The 18,167-nt window shown below is 35.1% G+C and overlaps 1 protein-coding gene across 1 annotated transcript; it reads left to right on the forward strand.

The window, feature by feature from the left end:
- Positions 1–499: 499 nt before the first annotated feature.
- entpd3 (ectonucleoside triphosphate diphosphohydrolase 3) lies at positions 500–16,540 on the forward strand. The gene is made up of 10 exons (XM_038275914.1): positions 500–676; positions 5,857–5,994; positions 7,974–8,091; positions 8,373–8,532; positions 10,288–10,447; positions 10,562–10,789; positions 11,788–12,051; positions 12,161–12,271; positions 13,943–14,080; positions 15,202–16,540. Exons 2-10 carry the CDS (start codon positions 5,860–5,862, stop codon positions 15,388–15,390), a joined length of 1,503 nt encoding a protein of 500 aa, XP_038131842.1. The 5' UTR covers positions 500–676; positions 5,857–5,859; the 3' UTR covers positions 15,391–16,540.
- Positions 16,541–18,167: the final 1,627 nt, after the last annotated feature.

Genomic DNA, 18,167 nt, shown 5'->3' on the forward strand with positions numbered 1-18,167 from the left:
ACAAAGATATTTTATTCACACAACAAACGCCCTTTTTAAAGCCTGTCACGTGGTTTTTACATAAATGACTCATGATCCTGTATTTAACAACCTCTTCAAGGAGCTTGCAGGTATGAACACATCATTTTCTCTTGGCAGAGTCTTTAAGCATTGCTGCACAAGTTGTCCTTAAGATTAACGCTTTTAAGTAAGAGCTGACTTTATGATAACACTAACCACAGTCACTATGCCACACTGCACTTTATCCTATGGATCAATTAACTCCCAATATTTCCCTCCTCAAAGTTTAATTCATACTCACAAATTCTGCTTTTGTATTTAATCACCAAACAGACAGTTAAGTAGAAGCAGTCCCGCACCCCTGTGTGGCTTACTTTCAATGGTTTGTTGTACCGGTTCATACTGTAGGGAGTGTGGTGTTTTCACCAAATGCACTGCTCCTCCCATTATTCTGTTCCCCCTCGTTCCACTTGTGTTAAGCAACACCACCCTTATTCTAGTGGGGCAGTCCCGCTTTCTATCTCTCCCCCATGCACAACCAATGCTCGTCGGCTCGCTCTCACTTCCTTGCTCAATTACTCTCTCATTTCACACTGTCTTCTGTCATCTCTCCCTTAGAGCTATCTCACTCCTTCTCCAAACACTCTAAACCTCCTCTGCAAACCAACCATTTACGGTAAGATGAAAACGCTCTATGCTGCATGCAGTCCTTTACCAGTCATTACCAACAGTATTTTTCAAATTTAGATATGCATTAAGATGTTAAATAAGCAGTTTTAATTTGATTATACTAATATACAATAATTACTCTAACCATACTACGGCACTGATCAATCTAATCTACTGTATTGTGAAAATATGTTAACTTCTACTAATCCTGAGAAGAACTAACTTGATAAGGCAAAGAAGATTATATTTCTAAAAGTGTGGGATCCTTAATCAAGGATTTATGCATTTATAAGTACACTGTAGACATTTCATTCATGCAGTGGTGAGTTTCCTTGAGGACAGCACGGTATTATGTTTACATTATGATGGTGGTGGAGACGGAGTCTGATGGGAGTGTGCAAGAACATGTTTTTTTTTCCAAGTTAAATGCATGCTCAATTAAATTTTGCAGTGGGATGAATTTACAATGGTAAGTTAAGTTTTGCTTTCAAAATGTGCAATAAAAAAAAACTGATGAATAGATACATTTAGAGAGGAGCGTTACTCTAAGCAGATGGAGATATGGAGCAAAAAAGTCTTAGTATGCATAACACATGATTCATATATGCACAGTACAACATGCTTACTTGAGGAAAAAGGCCACATATGGACAGGAAAAATGTACAATTGATCCATACATGCCCCATCAAAAAAACTGTTTTTTCACTTGCAAGTAAGATGTTTACATGCACAGAGTAAGATTAACAAATAACATGTGCCTGCATCTTGATGCACGCACAAGCACATCTTCAATTGACATCTGCTTGTGGTGTGTGAACCTGCTGGTATTTCCGTGTTTTTTTTTTAAACCCTTCAAAATTCATACATCACCATCATTTGACCATATATCATGATTTTAGACTACCCAATATCAATCTTTCAGTTCCTTGTATCAATGAGAGAAAAACCCAAAACATTTTTACCTAAAACAATGAGGGAAAATGGGCTACCCCTGAACTGCCTCTCTGGCAGATAGAGCTGTGGAGCCCTTTTACTGTGCAGCGGCATAACTGTATTTGAGGCAGTCACAGTGAAAGACGTGGACTGACTCAAACCCCAAATAACATGGATACAAAAAAATAACTAAATGATCAATACCTTCTGATGAACATATACAGCACTTGCCTTTCACAGCAATGTTTTTTTTATCTGTACACTTCATTTGATGGCTGGGGAAAAATATTGCAATCTATAGGGATATTGTAATATCGTGATAATAACATATTGTAACCCAAGTATTGTGACACATATCACTACACCCATGCCAATTCTCACCCCCTAATCACAACTAGTTTCTAAGTCAAGATATAATGGTTTCTTCATTTGAAAATAACTTGAAAATCTGGTTCAGTACATGCGCAAATCTTGAGTGCATGGTTGAATCCTGGGGGGCATGTGTAAATCGACCTGTGCATGTGTACATATTGTCCTATAATTGATTAGATTTAAAAGTACTTTTTGAAAATAACAAGGCATAAAGAAGTAGGAAGGAATTAGGAAGGATTTACTGACAGAATGTAATATATTATACACAAGTACGTTAATTATCCTCTAGGAACTGAAAATCTCAATCTTGCATTTATGGAGGCAGACATCTTTGCGCTATGGCAACGCTGAGCTGACAAGCTAGTGACTGTAGAGGTAGCCATTATGTTCAACTGTGGCAAGTTGAGAGGGTTGCACAGATAGATGGCAGCAACACACCAAAAAATGCTATTATTTTCCAGCATTTATACTTATTCAGCAACAGCCCTGATATTTCATATGTAATAAGAAGTGTTGCATCAATACCAATACCAGTATTGGGTGTGGCCTCGAACCAGCACTAAAAGGCAGCAGTTTGACAAAGCCAAGATGGGAAATATTTTACACGCAAGTAGTATGAAGTTCTTCATATATATACACACATCAATTTTAAACAGATGGTATCAGTATGGTATTGGGGCCAAAAAATGTAATTGGCGCAACAATAGTAATAAGTATTGATGTTACTTAGAGATTACTCCTCAAACTACTGAAACCAGCAACTTTACTACCTGTAATCCTCAGAGCTGTAAATAAAACATCTTGAATTAGGATTATTACTATTGCAGAGACCATGTAGGTAAAGGTCAAAATACTATTCTGGATAGATACCTTTGTTACTTATCTCTGCCACCTATGGAGAGCTTCAGATCTTGCCTCCTCTGCTCCAGTCATCCCGCTAGCACCTCTCCCTTGCCTGGCCATGGCTGTGTGCCATGCCCACTGGGGCCTCTTTGCCAACTTCCTCTTTTTCTTCCCCTTTCTTATCCAATACAACCCCTGAGCAACAGTCAAGACCTGGAATCTGTAAACAGGAAATATAAATGCCTCATACCAACCAACCCAATCTCACTATCAAAGTCAAACGTGCGCTTCTCAAATGTGAAACACAATAAGAATACACATTGTGGATTAACCGATCTATCTTCAAGCATCACACGATGACCATCACCAAGACTTCGATAATGCGGTTTTACTGGCTTTGGTCATTAACATGGACGCGACAGCAACTGCTGCTGTGTAATGTCCCCACTCACCATATCAGCAGGGTTGCCAGATCTCACTCACGTTTTTCAGCCCAAAGAATGTTCATAAACTGCCTGTATATATGAAATCTCACCAAATTTCAAACAAAGTCTATTAATCTCTTTGGCCATAAATCTAAAGAAATTTTTTTTTTACCCATAGATGGCCATCCTAAACTGCCAGATTGGGAAACATCCCAACCTGGCAACAATGCACGTAAGACGGGAAACGTTAGCCTTTACCTCAACATATTTTTGCAAAATATTCAAATATAAAATCCCCCAAATATAAGAGGAACATTGTAGTTATGTTTAAAGAAAGAATTTTAGTTTTATTATTATTTAGTTTGTTGCAAAGAATATGCAGTTTGAAGAAATAGGATTTTACAGTTTGAAGAAATAGAAAATTACACCATATGCCAACCGTCACAAGGATGTACATGACAAGGAAGGGCTTTATATACTGCACGTATCATTTAGGTAGTTAAAATTTTACTACTTCTTGAACTCCTTAAATTATTTACTGTCACAGGTAGGTGCTTCGGCCGGAGAGTCGGTATGATTTAAGGAGGGCCAGCCCTCGCACTTGAAATTAGGACTGGCCTACCGGGCAAATGGCCGGTATCACAGATTACCAGTCCGAGCCTGCTGCATCTTAAACTATAGCTTTATTCCTTAGCTTGCATCCATGCTTAAGATCTTGCAGCATGCTCTTGCATTGCAAAATCAGAACAAAAGTGGATAAGAACTCATTATTCCTCACTTTTAATAGTAAAGGTCATTATCCTTCAGTTTATACTGAGGCGTTGAAAGGAGGAAAGCTTGTTTGATGTAAAAGGAGAGGCATGAAGGATTATTAACAGGTTCTTCAAAATAAAGGAGTGTACCCATACTCCTAAACCACAACGATATGGAGACACACAGCAGTCTCTAGGCCCCTACGATATGGAGACACACAGCAGTCTCTAGGCCCCTACCTTTGAGGGAGTCTTTCCTTTATTAAGTTTTTACTAAAATGATTTTCAATAACAAAATTGTTTTCTGCCCAAAATAAAAAATAAAACCTAATTATGAATTCCCTGTCGGCTGCACTGTCTCCCTAACTTTAAAGCCTTAGTGACAACCATTTGGCCATCTTTGTATTGGCACTAGCCAATAGCCCAGATTTTTGTTACGACACAATTTCTACAAAAACAAACACGATTGTTAGATAATTTACTTATAAGGAACCCCAATAAAAGGAGATTTCTCTAACCCCCTACTTAGAGACCTCTATGTGTAGAGAGGTATGTTCAAGTTATGAGGACTTTAAGGAGGCCTTGCTCAAGTTTAATGTTAAATATCACATTTTTAATTCCTCAATTTTTAAAAACTAGTAATGACTGTTGTGCATGTTAAATACTGCCTTCCGTATAACCTACTACAGTACTTTCAAGCCCAAATAATGCTTAATTTATTCATAGGCATCTGATTTGGTATAGAATTTTAAGTAATAACGAATTAACCCAGTTTATAAATAAGCAAATCATGTTTACCTTTTTTAAATTACTTTACGTTACTAAAAAAAATATGAGGGATCCCCTCTTAAGAAGGGCATTGAAGTAACATGTAATAATCACAACTGCTGTGTTACAATGATAATAGCTTCTTAAACACCAAATAGCAAATCTCTGAATTAAAAATGTTGCAGGATATTTTGTTAGTATCAAACCTTCAATTTTGAGATTGAAAAAAAAAAATCCAGTAATAGAAAATGATGAGGAAAAAAAAAAGAAACATATCAATTTATCTGATATAACATTCACTGAGATTTTTTTTGGCTTTATTTCATTGAACAATTACGTAATTTATTTAGCTACAGTGTCACATATCTATCTTTATCTCAAATAGATTGTTTTTTGACAGTAATCCCAAAGATTGCCCAAGACTTTGCCGTGCCAGGAATGGTGTTTTATTTCTACATTTTTTTTCTCCAGATGTGTCTACACCAAAGCCTGCTTCATCTGGAGAGAAACACTCCTTTTTCTCACTCAATATAAACAACATAGGCAGAGCGGTTGCAGGCATACAACAACTCTAGAGAAATGTTTATACATAGCATATTTTTTGGGTTTTTATGTAGACAAAAAGTTGCATAAAATAACTGAAACCATATTTTAATCATCTAAAGCCACATACTTCCATGTGCAGGTCTATGAATATCTGTAAAAATGTTCTGAAGTTGCGCAAACATTTAAAGCTTTCTTTTCAGAAACGTTTGCCCGTTTGAAGAAGTTTGCCAAATTTCCATTTTTATTTCCTGATTACTTATATTTATCTGCAGCGATGTCTTAGCTGATGCATTACAGTGAAACTACACTTTAGAACAAGATGTACCACATAAAAAAAAAAAAAAAGTATTTCCTGGTTGTGTTTTTAACCTTTTTTCAGCTCATGTCCATCATTATTAGTGTTGCCAACATTTTCTCTGCTCAAAGTAAATAATGCTTACGGTCATTGTTTATCATCACTTTTCAAACCTCTACCAACATTAATATGAAAGCTAAGAGGCTTTTAGTGAGAGAGTCTTTTCTTTTACTCTGGTATGTTTTTCCAACAGGAAATGGCCTCCCAAAAGAAAATGGGCTATAAGTGTCGCATAGCAGGAGTGATGCTTCTTCTGCTTGGAAGTATTGCTGCTCTTGTTGTTGTTGCTGTCATCCAAGACAAGTTAAAGGTTGAGGAGTATGGATCAGAGGTGAACATACACACAAAAACACATACACAGATGTCCATGATACTCTGTCTTTAAAATGTCTTTGCAGCAACTTTCATTGGAGTTACATTTATTTCCATTGCCTAAACCTCACCCAAATCCTAATGTTGCAACATATCTAACCTTAACCTAAACACAATTGGGAATCAAATCCTAAGCCTAACATCTAACTAAAAAACAAGATGCAAAAAGGTGAGAAGAAACATGGGTTGCTCTGTTTTCAAACATCCAAAAATGGCCTCTCTTTGGGTTCCAAAAACTAACTCTTCCCTTCTAATACATTGACTGTCATTTATTTTAGTTAGTGCATTTATGCCAAAACATGATGTTTACTCTAACCCTAATTAAAACTGGTATATTTCTAATCCTAACATTTTTCAAAAAACACATACTTGTACTTTATAAAGTATTGTTTAACTTCTTCTGTGACTAAACTGTTTATCTTAATATAATCTAACACAAAGGTCCTGGAGGATGATGTGAAATGTACAATTTGAGAGTAAATTATTCTGGGCCTGAGTAAATTAGGTTACATTTCTCAAAAATAAATTCCACCATAAACATAAAAAAGAAGATGTTTACACTTTAAACCACTTAGTCATGGTATAAATAAGGACTTAATAAATAGAATAATAATAAATAGAAACTTCCTCTGGGTGACATCTCTAGCCAATCTGGTGACTAGTTAAACATTTTTGAGTGAAAAAAAAATCCAGATGCAGTCACTGATTTAGAACGTTGCAAATGAGTTTGACATAGAGTGTCTTGGTGCGTTGTCCACATTCATCTATCTTTTGGTGCTGCTCTGTGTTGGGAAATTCAGGTCCACAGAAACAGAGACTTGGTCACAAGTTTCATTTTTGCTATTTTTTTCTTTTATTTTGAGCTGTGGTAAGTGGAGATGCATTAAGAGTGAATCAGCTGCTCTTCTAGAGGAGTCTCAGAGTGAGATCTAGAGCTGTGATAAGCGTGTCATTCAGAGTTTGTCACTTGTCAGCATGTTTTGGGGTTGTTTTGGCTTAAGAGTGCTTGCTTCAGGTATAACTTAAAGTTAATTTACACCATACCTCTAAAGCTAAATTTAAAAAGGAATCTACTATATTAGGATAATAATAAAGAAATATGAACACACACATTTACACATTATAAAAAATTAGCTTTTAGAGTCTCATATTATGCATGCCCTAGCACACACTTCTTTTAAGAATATATGCAATGAAGTATATAACAGATACAGCCATACCTTTTTACATAACTGGTACATTTATGTGAAAACATTAAAAGCTAATCCTCTAGATCAGGGGTCACTAACCTTTTTAAGGCTTAGGGCCACTTCATTGGCACTGAGTCATACAGGCAGGGCTCCCAATACTGGCCCATGTAACACATATTTTTATAGTTTCTTTTAAATTAAAATTTTATTTTAGAAATTGTCATGTTGAAATGCTGTATAAACTATTAAAAAAGAACAATAGAATGAAATAAATTTCAAACTTAGCCCACTGGCGAGTTGTTCTATTTTCAGAAGACTCTGGTGGCACCCCATGTGCCCTTGGGCACCAAGTGGCCCCTTCTCTAGATGAATAAGTAAAGAAAAACATGTTTAACTTGTTTAATATTTGTTAAGTTTTGCAGTTTTACTGATTTTTTTATTTAAACTAGCAGTGGCACATGTGTTACATAATAATAATAAAAAAAAACCTGCACAATAGCACTTAGTCTTAGGTCCTCTGATATATTATTTTCTCCCATTAGCTCCCCCTAAAACTTCGTTAAACTTAGGTCGGTAAATGGATAATACTATTAGCATAGGCTGACAAAGATAAAAAGAACATGCTGCAGTTAGACACACCTTTGCTTCACAATACAAGGCAAAGTATTTGTTTTAGAATTTTTATTGTATATCAAGTGCATAAAACATTCAAATGCAGAGTCAATGTTTTTCTGTATGTCATTCACAGTATGGCATAGTAATCGACTCTGGTTCCTCACGTTCCAATGTGTACCTGTACGAATGGCCTGGGGAGAAGGAGAATGAGACTGGGGTAGTGAAAGAAAAAATGAACTGTGCAGTTAAAGGTACGTATGTGAAGTTTTTGGCTTTGTAGAATTTGGTCGAAATGTCGACTTTTAGAAAATTAGATTGTTTGCCATGTCTAACTGTTTTCCTTTAAGCTACTTATGTGATCTAAAGAAGACATTGTTAATGCAGATAATAAAATACATCTACTGTAAAGCACCCGGAAGTTTTTTGGTTTCATTCTTCAAAATGTAACACATATCACATGAACTGTTTTCAACAGGTCAAATACAATGTTTGCTTTTAAAGAAGTAATTCCAATACAGATTTGTGCCCCCAGGGGTCCCTATTTCAGAGCTGAAAGGCAATTCCAAGGATGATGAAACAACATTAAAAGCATTTCAAGACTGCATGGATCAAATAAAAAAACATATTCCTGAAGAGAAACACAAAACCACTCCCCTCTTTCTGGGGGCCACAGCTGGGATGCGTCTGTTACAGTAAGAGTAACCCAAACAATGCCTTTTTTCTTTAGACCTAGCCTCATTTAGTTCTTCCTGAGTCTCTCTGCGGCCTCATTTGCCAATAGAAAAGAAAGGAAGAGAGCATATTGTTGGCTTTGACAAGGCAAGGAAGAAAATCGAATCAGAAAACTACTGTTTTGCCTTTTTTTCATATTTTCTTACCCCTAAAAGTAAGAAAGAACAGACATTTTACAAATAATAGAAATCATGGGATAGCAATGTGTAACAATAACAGTAATAAAAACAGTAATAACTTTACCAATACAGGAGGGTTACTGCAGTAATCAACACATTTTTGGGGTTGGCAGAAAACATATTCCAAAGCATAAATGTTTAAAAAGTCTCTCGTTTTAAGTTATTAAGTGAAGCTTAGTTCCAACGTGTTTTCTTAAGAATTTGTTTTATTTTTTTTACCACATGAAGAAAAATATGCATTACATTGCTGACAAAAGAAGAATCTATATAAAGATGCTGTAAATACCACTCCAATGTCTTTGTGGAAAATATGAAATTGAAAATGTTTTTTGAGTTTAACATCTTACAGCAAATATCCAGAATCTGACAAACCATGCCCTTTGGATTATATTACAAAACTTTAAACTTTGGGTTAATTTAAAACAATATTAGGGACAAAACATATTCTGATATTTAGAAAAAGCAACTTAAGGTGTTTGTAGTGAAAATCTTTATTGTTGAAATCTGAACTTTTAAAATGCTAATTAAGCTTTTTGCAACCAAATAATTGCAATGTATGGTAAGATAGACTGATTTTTACAAGCACTGCACAAGAAAGCAGGTACCTACCCAGAACTTTAATGTTCCCTCTACAAGTTTCCAGGAACACATAAATTCTTTTTAATGTGATTTAAAGAGATTTAAAGCTATATTCTGAAATGTGTAAAATATTGTTTTGCAACTTAGCAGGATATTTTTTGAAAATGATCTTAAAGTTGACAGACACATTTTATGCACTTTAACCATTTACCAGGTACTTTCCTAGACCCACTATTGACTTTTCTTCAACTCCTTGGTTATTTTTCCATACATTTTTTTTATGGGTTAATTTCCTAAGATACATCAGTTTCTTTCCCTAGCTCAAGTGATATTGTAGAATCCTTTCCTGGATATTTACAAACAATTAATTCCAAAAAAGTTAAAAAACAATCCACTGGATTTTGTTTTTCTAGTCCGAAGACATTTCGCTTCCCATCCAGGAGGCTTTTTCAATTCAAGATGTCAGAATTAGCGTTGAGTTCAGAGCTTTTCATAGTAGCCAAAAAACTTGTTTTAACTTCAATAATGCTTCGAACTCGACCCTAATTCTAACATTTTGAACTGAAAAAACTTCCTGGATGGGAAGAGCAACGTCTTCAGACTTGGAACAAATAAACAAGTCCAGTGGATTTTTTTTTTTTACTTTTTTGAAATGACTATGACCTGGATGACTAAGAGTCTTCACCAGCATTTTACAAATAATTGATGAAATTCAAGAATAAAATCCAAGATTTATACAGGAAAGTAGCTGGTAAATTCTACTGAACTTCTTGGCAAGTTTCTTAAAGTACCTAGAAAGTTTTATGAAAGCATCTGGAAGTTCAGAGAAAGTATGGGCTGTATTATAGTATGATATATAGTATATATTATAGTATGTAGTGTTAGTTAAATGTAAAGTGGTCTACATTTCACTTTTAATAGCACTGAGGGTGAATATCTTTTTGCTTTCTTTTTAAGTGCAAAAGATAAGAAAAGGTCAGATGAAATTATGACAAGTCTAAGAGAGTACCTGAGTGGACTAAACTTCGAGTTCCACAATGCTTCCATTATTACTGGACAGGAGGAGGGTCTGTATGGGTGGATCACAGTGAACTATTTGAAGGGAAATTTCCTAGAGGTAAGGCAAAAGACTGTACTTATTCATTTAATTTTTTTATTTTTTTGTGAAAGGCAAAGGCAGTGAATTTTTCAATGAATGTTTTTACCTAAATTAACCTAATTATATTTGCAGAAAAACATGTGGAACACTTATGTTCGTCCAAATGGAGCAGAGACATTTGGGTCTATGGATCTTGGTGGAGCATCAACACAGATTGCCTTTCAAGTTCAGGAAAAGGGACAGGGGCCTGATTACATGCTTGTTAAACTGTATGGTTACCCTTACACCATCTACACACACAGCTTCCTTTGCTACGGAAAAAATGAGGCTGATAAGAGAGTTCTCGACAAAATAATCAAGGTATGCCGATTGTACCGATATTTACCATAAAGCACCCTGTTATAGTTCTCATTTCTAAATGTTTATAATCCTGATCTGTGTGCAGTGTTCTTTTGTCTGCATGATGCTTATTCTCATCAATTTTCTCCAACCTCGGAGGCCTTGAAAAAAAGCTGCTAATTTTGTGTTGTATATTAAACTTAATTGATTCATTATGCGACTTCTGACAGCAACTGGCCTTGTAGTTTAATCAGAGGTATCTCATAAGTTAGAATAAGATACCCAAAAGTTTGTGGTTATAGTATGACAAGATGCTGACAGGAATATGCAAAGCACATATTTTCCTGCAAATATGGTCAAGCAGGCAACAAATAGTTAAAAATGTATAATAAATAAATAACAGTCATGCTGCATAAATCTGTCAAGCAACATTGGGACCAACTGGAAAAGAAAACAGATAACACCAGGGAGCCCAGACAGGCCTAATTGGCCCAAACATCTCACAAGTGTAAGCACAATAACATAACTATGTTCACATCCAAAGACCTTTTCAAGATTCCTTCAGATTATAGATTCCATTCATGTAAAAGCCAACATCCATTAATGCCCAGTTAGAAATTGATTAGCAAATACTGCTGTTTCTAACAGACAAAGGAAAGCCAGTCAAGAATGCATTATGTCATTAAGAATATTGATTGGAACCGCAATGTCATCCAGAAGCCTGTGTGAAAAGCATAATTTATGGTAACTTAAACCCCAGTTTTCAAAATCTATGAGCCTGTCATCGGGAAAAATATGCTGTGTTGGTAGTCAAAGGAATCAATATTGTATAAGATGTTGTATATGTTGCTTTCAAGGTTTTATAATGCAGAAGATTGCGTTTAGGTATTTGCTTTCTAATCTAATGTTTTCCCTGCCATTTCTTTATCTCCTGTCTTTTCTCTTATTATGTCACTTTCCTCATCCCACCTCTGGTAAACCTTTTTTTTTATTTAATATCTTTAATTTGGATATTTCAGGAATCATCTGACCCAGCCTACATAATAAACCCCTGCTACCCCGACGGTTTCAACTATACAATGAGTGCTTCAGCTATTTATGATACAGAGTGCACAATGAAACCCAAAAACTACAAACCTGATCTACAGTTCTTCATGGTTGGAAAGTCTGATTCCAAGAAATGTGGGGAAATAGTCAAGTCCATATTTGATTTTAAAAACTGCTCCTCAAAAATGTGCTCCTTCAATGGGGTAGAGCAGCCGCCGGTGACTGGAGAGTTCATGGTAACACATGCGGATATTATTCATAATATAATTGTTATGATTGTTTGTACCGTACTAAAAATATATATGTCCTGCATAACTAAATGCTTGCTTCTAATGGTTCTTTTAGGCGTATGCTGGATTCTTTTACATTGCTCGAGCCCTTGGGATGAATGGGACATCAAAGCTTGAAGAGTTCAATATTTCAGTTGGGAACTTCTGCCAGACTTATTGGACAGAGGTGGGTTCCCAACATGGATCTGAAGCTGCAGTAATAAATAAACAAGGAGAAACAAAAGATGAAGGTAGCTAGAGAACACACAAACAAGGAAATAGTAGTGGTGCACAGGTTTGTCAAATTTCATAACTCGTATGTTCAATTCAGTTAGGTTTATTAACTAGGCACTGTCACCATTCCTGTTTAGGATGTTCATTGCCAGAATCTTAGGGTGTAGTTGTTGAATGAAAACTCTGAATCTCAACTTTGTTCTTAAATATAATGTGTTTTTATTGGCTTCATCAGGCCACAACATTCATCTTGCAATTGAGCACTGCACAGCTAAATGTGAAGTAGCCAAGATGATGCCATGTCTGTCTATGTGGAAAGGGTGTACTGTATCTTTAAAGCAAAAGGAGAAGTTGAAATACAGTAGCTCTGTGTCCTGGAGTGATAGTAAGATGGAACTAGAGAACTAAAGATGGATTTAGATTTTGTCTGCAGAAATGCATTTGTTTTAACAGTCTCTAGCGGTGAAGAAATCAATTCACTTCAAAAACACTTTATTAATCCCAAAGGAAAAATCAGTAAAAAAGGATTAAGAGAGAGATGAACCAAAGAGAGAGTGAAACTTTAGATCTTCTGATTTGTCAGCATTTTATGACCTATTCTCATAAAAAGGAAAAAAAAATATATCTATCTATCTATCTATCTATCTATCTATCTATCTATCTATCTATCTATCTATCTATCTATCTATCTATCTATCTATCTATCTATCTATCTATCTGTCTGTCTGTCTGTCTGTCTGTCTGTCTGTCTGTCTGTCTGTCTGTCTGTCTGTCTGTCTGTCTGACTAGTGGCTTAACTTAAGGAGATTCCATTAGAGGAGGTGCTTTAGGTAGATGTTCAGGATGTTCTTTGGCATATCCCATTGGGAATCAACTGGGCAAGCACCACTGAGAGGTAAACTCCTAGCAAGACCAAAATATTAATGGAAGATTATTCAATATCCCCCCTGCACTGGGACACCTTTGGATCTCCCTGAAAGAGTTGGAAGTTGTTGCTGGATAGCAACACTGAAATTTAGGTCTGGGCTTTTCTTGTGTTCCTATTACCAGACTGAGACGCGAAATACAGTGGTTAAATGCATGAGTGAATGGATTTGTAAATGGATGGATGATTGATACTCCCTTGGCTAGCCAATGGTTGTCAGATGCTCAACATAATTTTATTCAGGGATATGGTGTTTTTTCAGACAACAGGGGCCCTACTTCTTGTTAAACCCTAAATCAGAGATGGGCATTGTGGAGTCATCACATGGTCTCCTTGCCATGTATTTGTTCTGGCCAAACACTGAACCAGGTGAGTCCGACCTGTACAATGAACTAAATTGTGGTGATTGGACTCTACTGGTTCAGTATCTGGGCGAAACAAATACATTGCATCGAGATTAGTTGGTGACTCAACAATGCCTATCCCTGCTCTACACAATGATCCACAAATTGATGTTGTAAGTTTCCTTTAACATGTACAGCTTTTAATTTGGGAATCTGTGTGGATTTAAATGCCAGTCCAGCTCTATAAAAAACGTTTTTCTTATTTAATTTTACTTTAGGAAAGCATTTGGTTTAATTTCTGCACTCTTAATCTTGTCAAAATAAATCCTTAACTCAGTGTTTCTTACCTTTCCAGCTAAAAACGAAACATCCTAAAATTAATGAGAAATTCCTCAAGACGTATTGTTTTGCCAGTCACTATGTCCTTACTCTCCTGGCAGACGGTTATAAGTTTGATGAAGAGACTTGGAAAAACATTCATTTTGAAAAAACGGTGAGTAAGGCAACAACCAAAATAAAGCAAAAATATATCATTATTGAACCTTTTTTTTATTATTACTATTAAATGTTTATTTGTCTTTTCTCTTTTTTCTAATATGAGTTCATGCACAATAAATACTACACTGGAAAAAATCAAAATCTAGACAAGTCATTTTTCTTAAATAAGAGCATTTGTTCTGTAATTTACGAAATAAAAGAGACATTTTGCCAATGGAATGAGACAATTTAGATGTAAAATAAGGAAATACAACTGCATTGTCTTATATGAAGTGCATATTATCGAATTACCTTATTTTAAGAGTAGAAACACTTATTCCAAACTCAATTACCTATTTAAATCAAGGGTAAATACACTTAATTTAAGAAATTTTCACTTATTTCTAGATAATTTTTCTAATGTATTAAACAATATATCCATGTTAGGACTAAAGCCAGGTATGAGGGAATTAAACCCACAAAAGCCTTAAACAGAACCCTGGTACCCAAATTTTTCTTCTGAAACAGGAAATGTTTCCAGACTATTGGAATAGAGAGATTTCAGACATGTTACTCTCTTTCCATTTCTTGGTTTGGAAAAAAAGAAAGTGGCTCTATGAGAAATGTGAAATCAAGACTGCCATTTGTCAGTTACTCAGAGCTTGCCCTTTAGATACAAGGCATGTCTGTTCCTTAATTACATAGGCAAAAAAAAATGTTAAGTGTTCTTTGTATGTTATGACTAATCCTGAAGCTGTCAGTATGAATTCATGACCAAAAAATTTTATATTTTAAACTTAAAATGTTTGTAAATGTAATTGCCCATCATGGCATTATTAATTATCTCAAACTTCCTGCACAAACAGTTTGTATCATATTTTTAGTTAATACTTTATTAAGCCACTTTTTGCAGCTGCTGCAGAGCAAGATTTTTGACAATGTTATCTTCTTTTGGTATCTAGTGACTAGTTTTTTTTTTTTTTTTTTTTATATTCTGTGTAAAAGAGCTCATTATGTTGTTGGTATAGAGAAATAATCAGAAATGATAAATGGCCTGTACTCATATAGCACTTTGTTGCGTTATGCCACATTCAGTCATTCACTCACGTACACATCTCCCTCATTTATGTTTTACAGGTAAAGGAAACAAATATAGGCTGGAGTCTGGGCTACATGCTGAGTATGTCCAACATGATCCCATCTGAAGTGAAAGTAATCACCCCAATGACAAACCCAGTCTTTGCTGGCCTCATATTTTTATTTTCCGCTCTAATAATTATAACAGTAGTCTTAGGGTTTATCATCCTCATTCGTACTTGCTACTGATTAAGTGTCAAAGACAACTGTGAATAGCCTCTGGAGATATTTGGTACATTGCTGGAATGTGCTGCAGTAGCATGTGCTGAGGCATGTGTGTGGAAGTTAATAAACAAAGCAAACATGTTTTATAATCTCATGGCTCTGAAGCAAGATTCACATGTAGAGTTTTTGCACTTGGCTTTAAGGTTAAACAATATATTTTCCAACTTTAAACTAAACTAATAAGGATAAAATAAACTATCCCCAATACTAATGAGCAACCTTATTTCAAATGTCTGATACATATTATTGATAAATCTTGTTATCTTGTAATATGCAGTTCAGACGTCGGATAGAGCAGCCTTTACAGAATGCATTTCCTGTATCTCACAGAAGCACAAAGCTTTTTATTTTACCTCAAATCAAACATAAATGAACAGGAGTGAATGAAATAAACATGCATAGGCAAAGATAGGTGTGTCTATCCCCATCTTGAGCCTGGCTGTGAAAAATGCTTATCCTTACCATGTATGGAAAAGGATAATTGTTGGAGGAATACAAAAAGTGAGCTGTATGGAGAGGTTGTGCTTTTTTTTTAACATCTACAAAAAAAGTGTTTTTTAATTTTAGCATGCTTGCCCTTTTTCTTTAGTTTGAAGTTACCAAACTATCACTTTTTCCCATTTGATGTGTATAAGCGAAATTTTGTTTTGTATACACTGTCTATACAAAATGACAATAAGGTATGTCTAAGTCTAAGTTCAGCTCCAAGTAAAAACTTTAAAACAAAATATATCATTGTATTAAATAATTGCCTGTATACTATTCCCATTAATAGACGTTTGAAGTGAAATCTGCATTAACCTAATTGAGGAAGAATAATTTATAGAGTAACATAAAACTACAAAAGCTCATTTTAAATAAATGTAATTGCTCAATATTACTGAAAAAATACTTAAAGGCGCGCCATGTAACTTTTGGCCACTAGGGGCACTAGACCTGTACCTGCCCGTAGTTTGCTTCTACTAAACATAGAAAAGAATAAGAAAGATATATGACTGTATACTAGGAGGAAAGTGTTAACTTACCACTCTAATAATAAAGTTGAAAAAAAGAGAATCAGTTTTACATCCGGCTTCTTCTTTCAGCCTGCGCCAACGAATAAACTCTTTTCCAAGATCGACTCTTGTTTTTCCTCGCGCATGGTCCCTTTCACAATTTCTCATATTAGCCTCCTCAGAAGGTTTAAAATTTTTCCTTGACTCAGCCATGACCAGTAGTCGAGCAGGTGGAAAAATTATAGAGCAAAAACCTTAGCTCCATTACCATAAAAGCAGTGGTGTGAAAAGTACACACATTTGTTACTAAGTAGAAGTACAAATACTGCAGTTTAAAAACACTCAGGTAAAAGTTGAAGTATCAACTTGACCTCTTTACTCAAGTAAAAGTGAAAAAGTATGTGCTTCAAAATCTACTTAAAGTATAAAAGTATATTAACCTTTTAAAAAAACAGCCAGATGCCACTATATCAACTGAAAGCTATATTTTTCAACTATTTGGAATAGATAATTTACGTTTGCAGTTTGAAGAACACCTGCTTGCTTCTGATGGTTTCCTTTAGCTAACCAATCAGTGTTTGCTTTATATGACTCATCCAATTACACTAGTTTTCACTAGATGTGGATGGCGCCAACAATTTGCATTGGATGGCGCACAATAAATATTTATAAACATTAAACTGAAGCTAAGAGTAATGAGTAACTTTTGTCTTAAAAATGTAAGGAATAGAAAGTACAGATACTTGTGTGAAAATGTAACGAGTAGAAGTCAGAAGTAGGAAGAAAAATAAGTAATGGAGTAAAGTATAGATACCTAAAAAGTGTACTTAAGTACAGTAACGAAGTATTTGTAGTTTGTTACTTAAAACCTCTGCATAAAAGCGCCCATGGCTGTAAACAATGTGTTCTTCCAGGTCACATGACCTGGCCAAAGATAGTGCATCTTCTTCAAACTTATATTTTAAGAAGGGAGCCCCGTTTGTATCATTGATAGTGTCAAGTGCTGTATATTGGCCTGAGGAATAATTTAAAATGACTCATATGCATCAACTCTTTGGGTCACAAAGTCTGCGGTGTGCCTTTAGGTAATATTTAGTTATATATATTCAGAATATATTTAGGTAAAGGGTATCTAAATTTCCTCATTAAAGGTGATTTTAGTTCCTGACTTTTGCTTATGGAAGTGTTTCACTTTTCTTTCCTGAGAGTTACACCTAAACTCTTTTAACCCTTATGATGGACACCTGAAGATTCAGTGTATTAAAGGTGAAAATCCCCGTATTATATAAAATGTTTTTCACCTAAGAGACAGATTTCAGGAAAGCTAACCAAGGTTTTTTATTATTGTACCTTTTTTAAGGACTTCTGATAACTGTACCCTAACCTAATATGTGTTAAGGTCTTGCTGATTGTGTTCAGGTATGTCTAACGTATTTTGTTATATGCATATGTTTTATTAAATAAGAGAAATTTCTAGGCATTCACCTAATATGGAAAATAAGGTGACTTATTTCTGGAAAAGGGGCAAAAAATGTAAACTAATTCTTCTAAATACATGCAATTCTACTAGGTAATATTGTAGGATATTTTTTTTATTTTGCTGTCATGCATGTTATTCAATTTGATGCACTTCCTTAACTGTTTCTCTCTGTTAACAAATATAACTGTATAATAAACGTGTCCTCTGACTGCATTTTTCATAGTTGTTATTCCATAACCTTACCAATTAATCCGCCATAATCATTT

This window comes from Cyprinodon tularosa, unplaced genomic scaffold (assembly GCF_016077235.1).
Source record: "Cyprinodon tularosa strain WSP-4 unplaced genomic scaffold, ASM1607723v1 ctg98, whole genome shotgun sequence".
NCBI classification, from domain to species: domain Eukaryota; kingdom Metazoa; phylum Chordata; class Actinopteri; order Cyprinodontiformes; family Cyprinodontidae; genus Cyprinodon; species Cyprinodon tularosa.

Excerpts from the sequence above, each read along its gene's own strand:
- entpd3 (XM_038275914.1), top strand. The coding sequence starts at position 5,860 with ATGGCCTCCCAAAAGAAAATGGGCTATAAGTGTCGCATAGCAGGAGTG. Across the intron at positions 8,533-10,287 it reads GCTGGGATGCGTCTGTTACA|TGCAAAAGATAAGAAAAGGT; the intron begins GTAAGAGTAACC and ends TTTCTTTTTAAG. Across the intron at positions 14,081-15,201 it reads ACATTCATTTTGAAAAAACG|GTAAAGGAAACAAATATAGG; the intron begins GTGAGTAAGGCA and ends TATGTTTTACAG.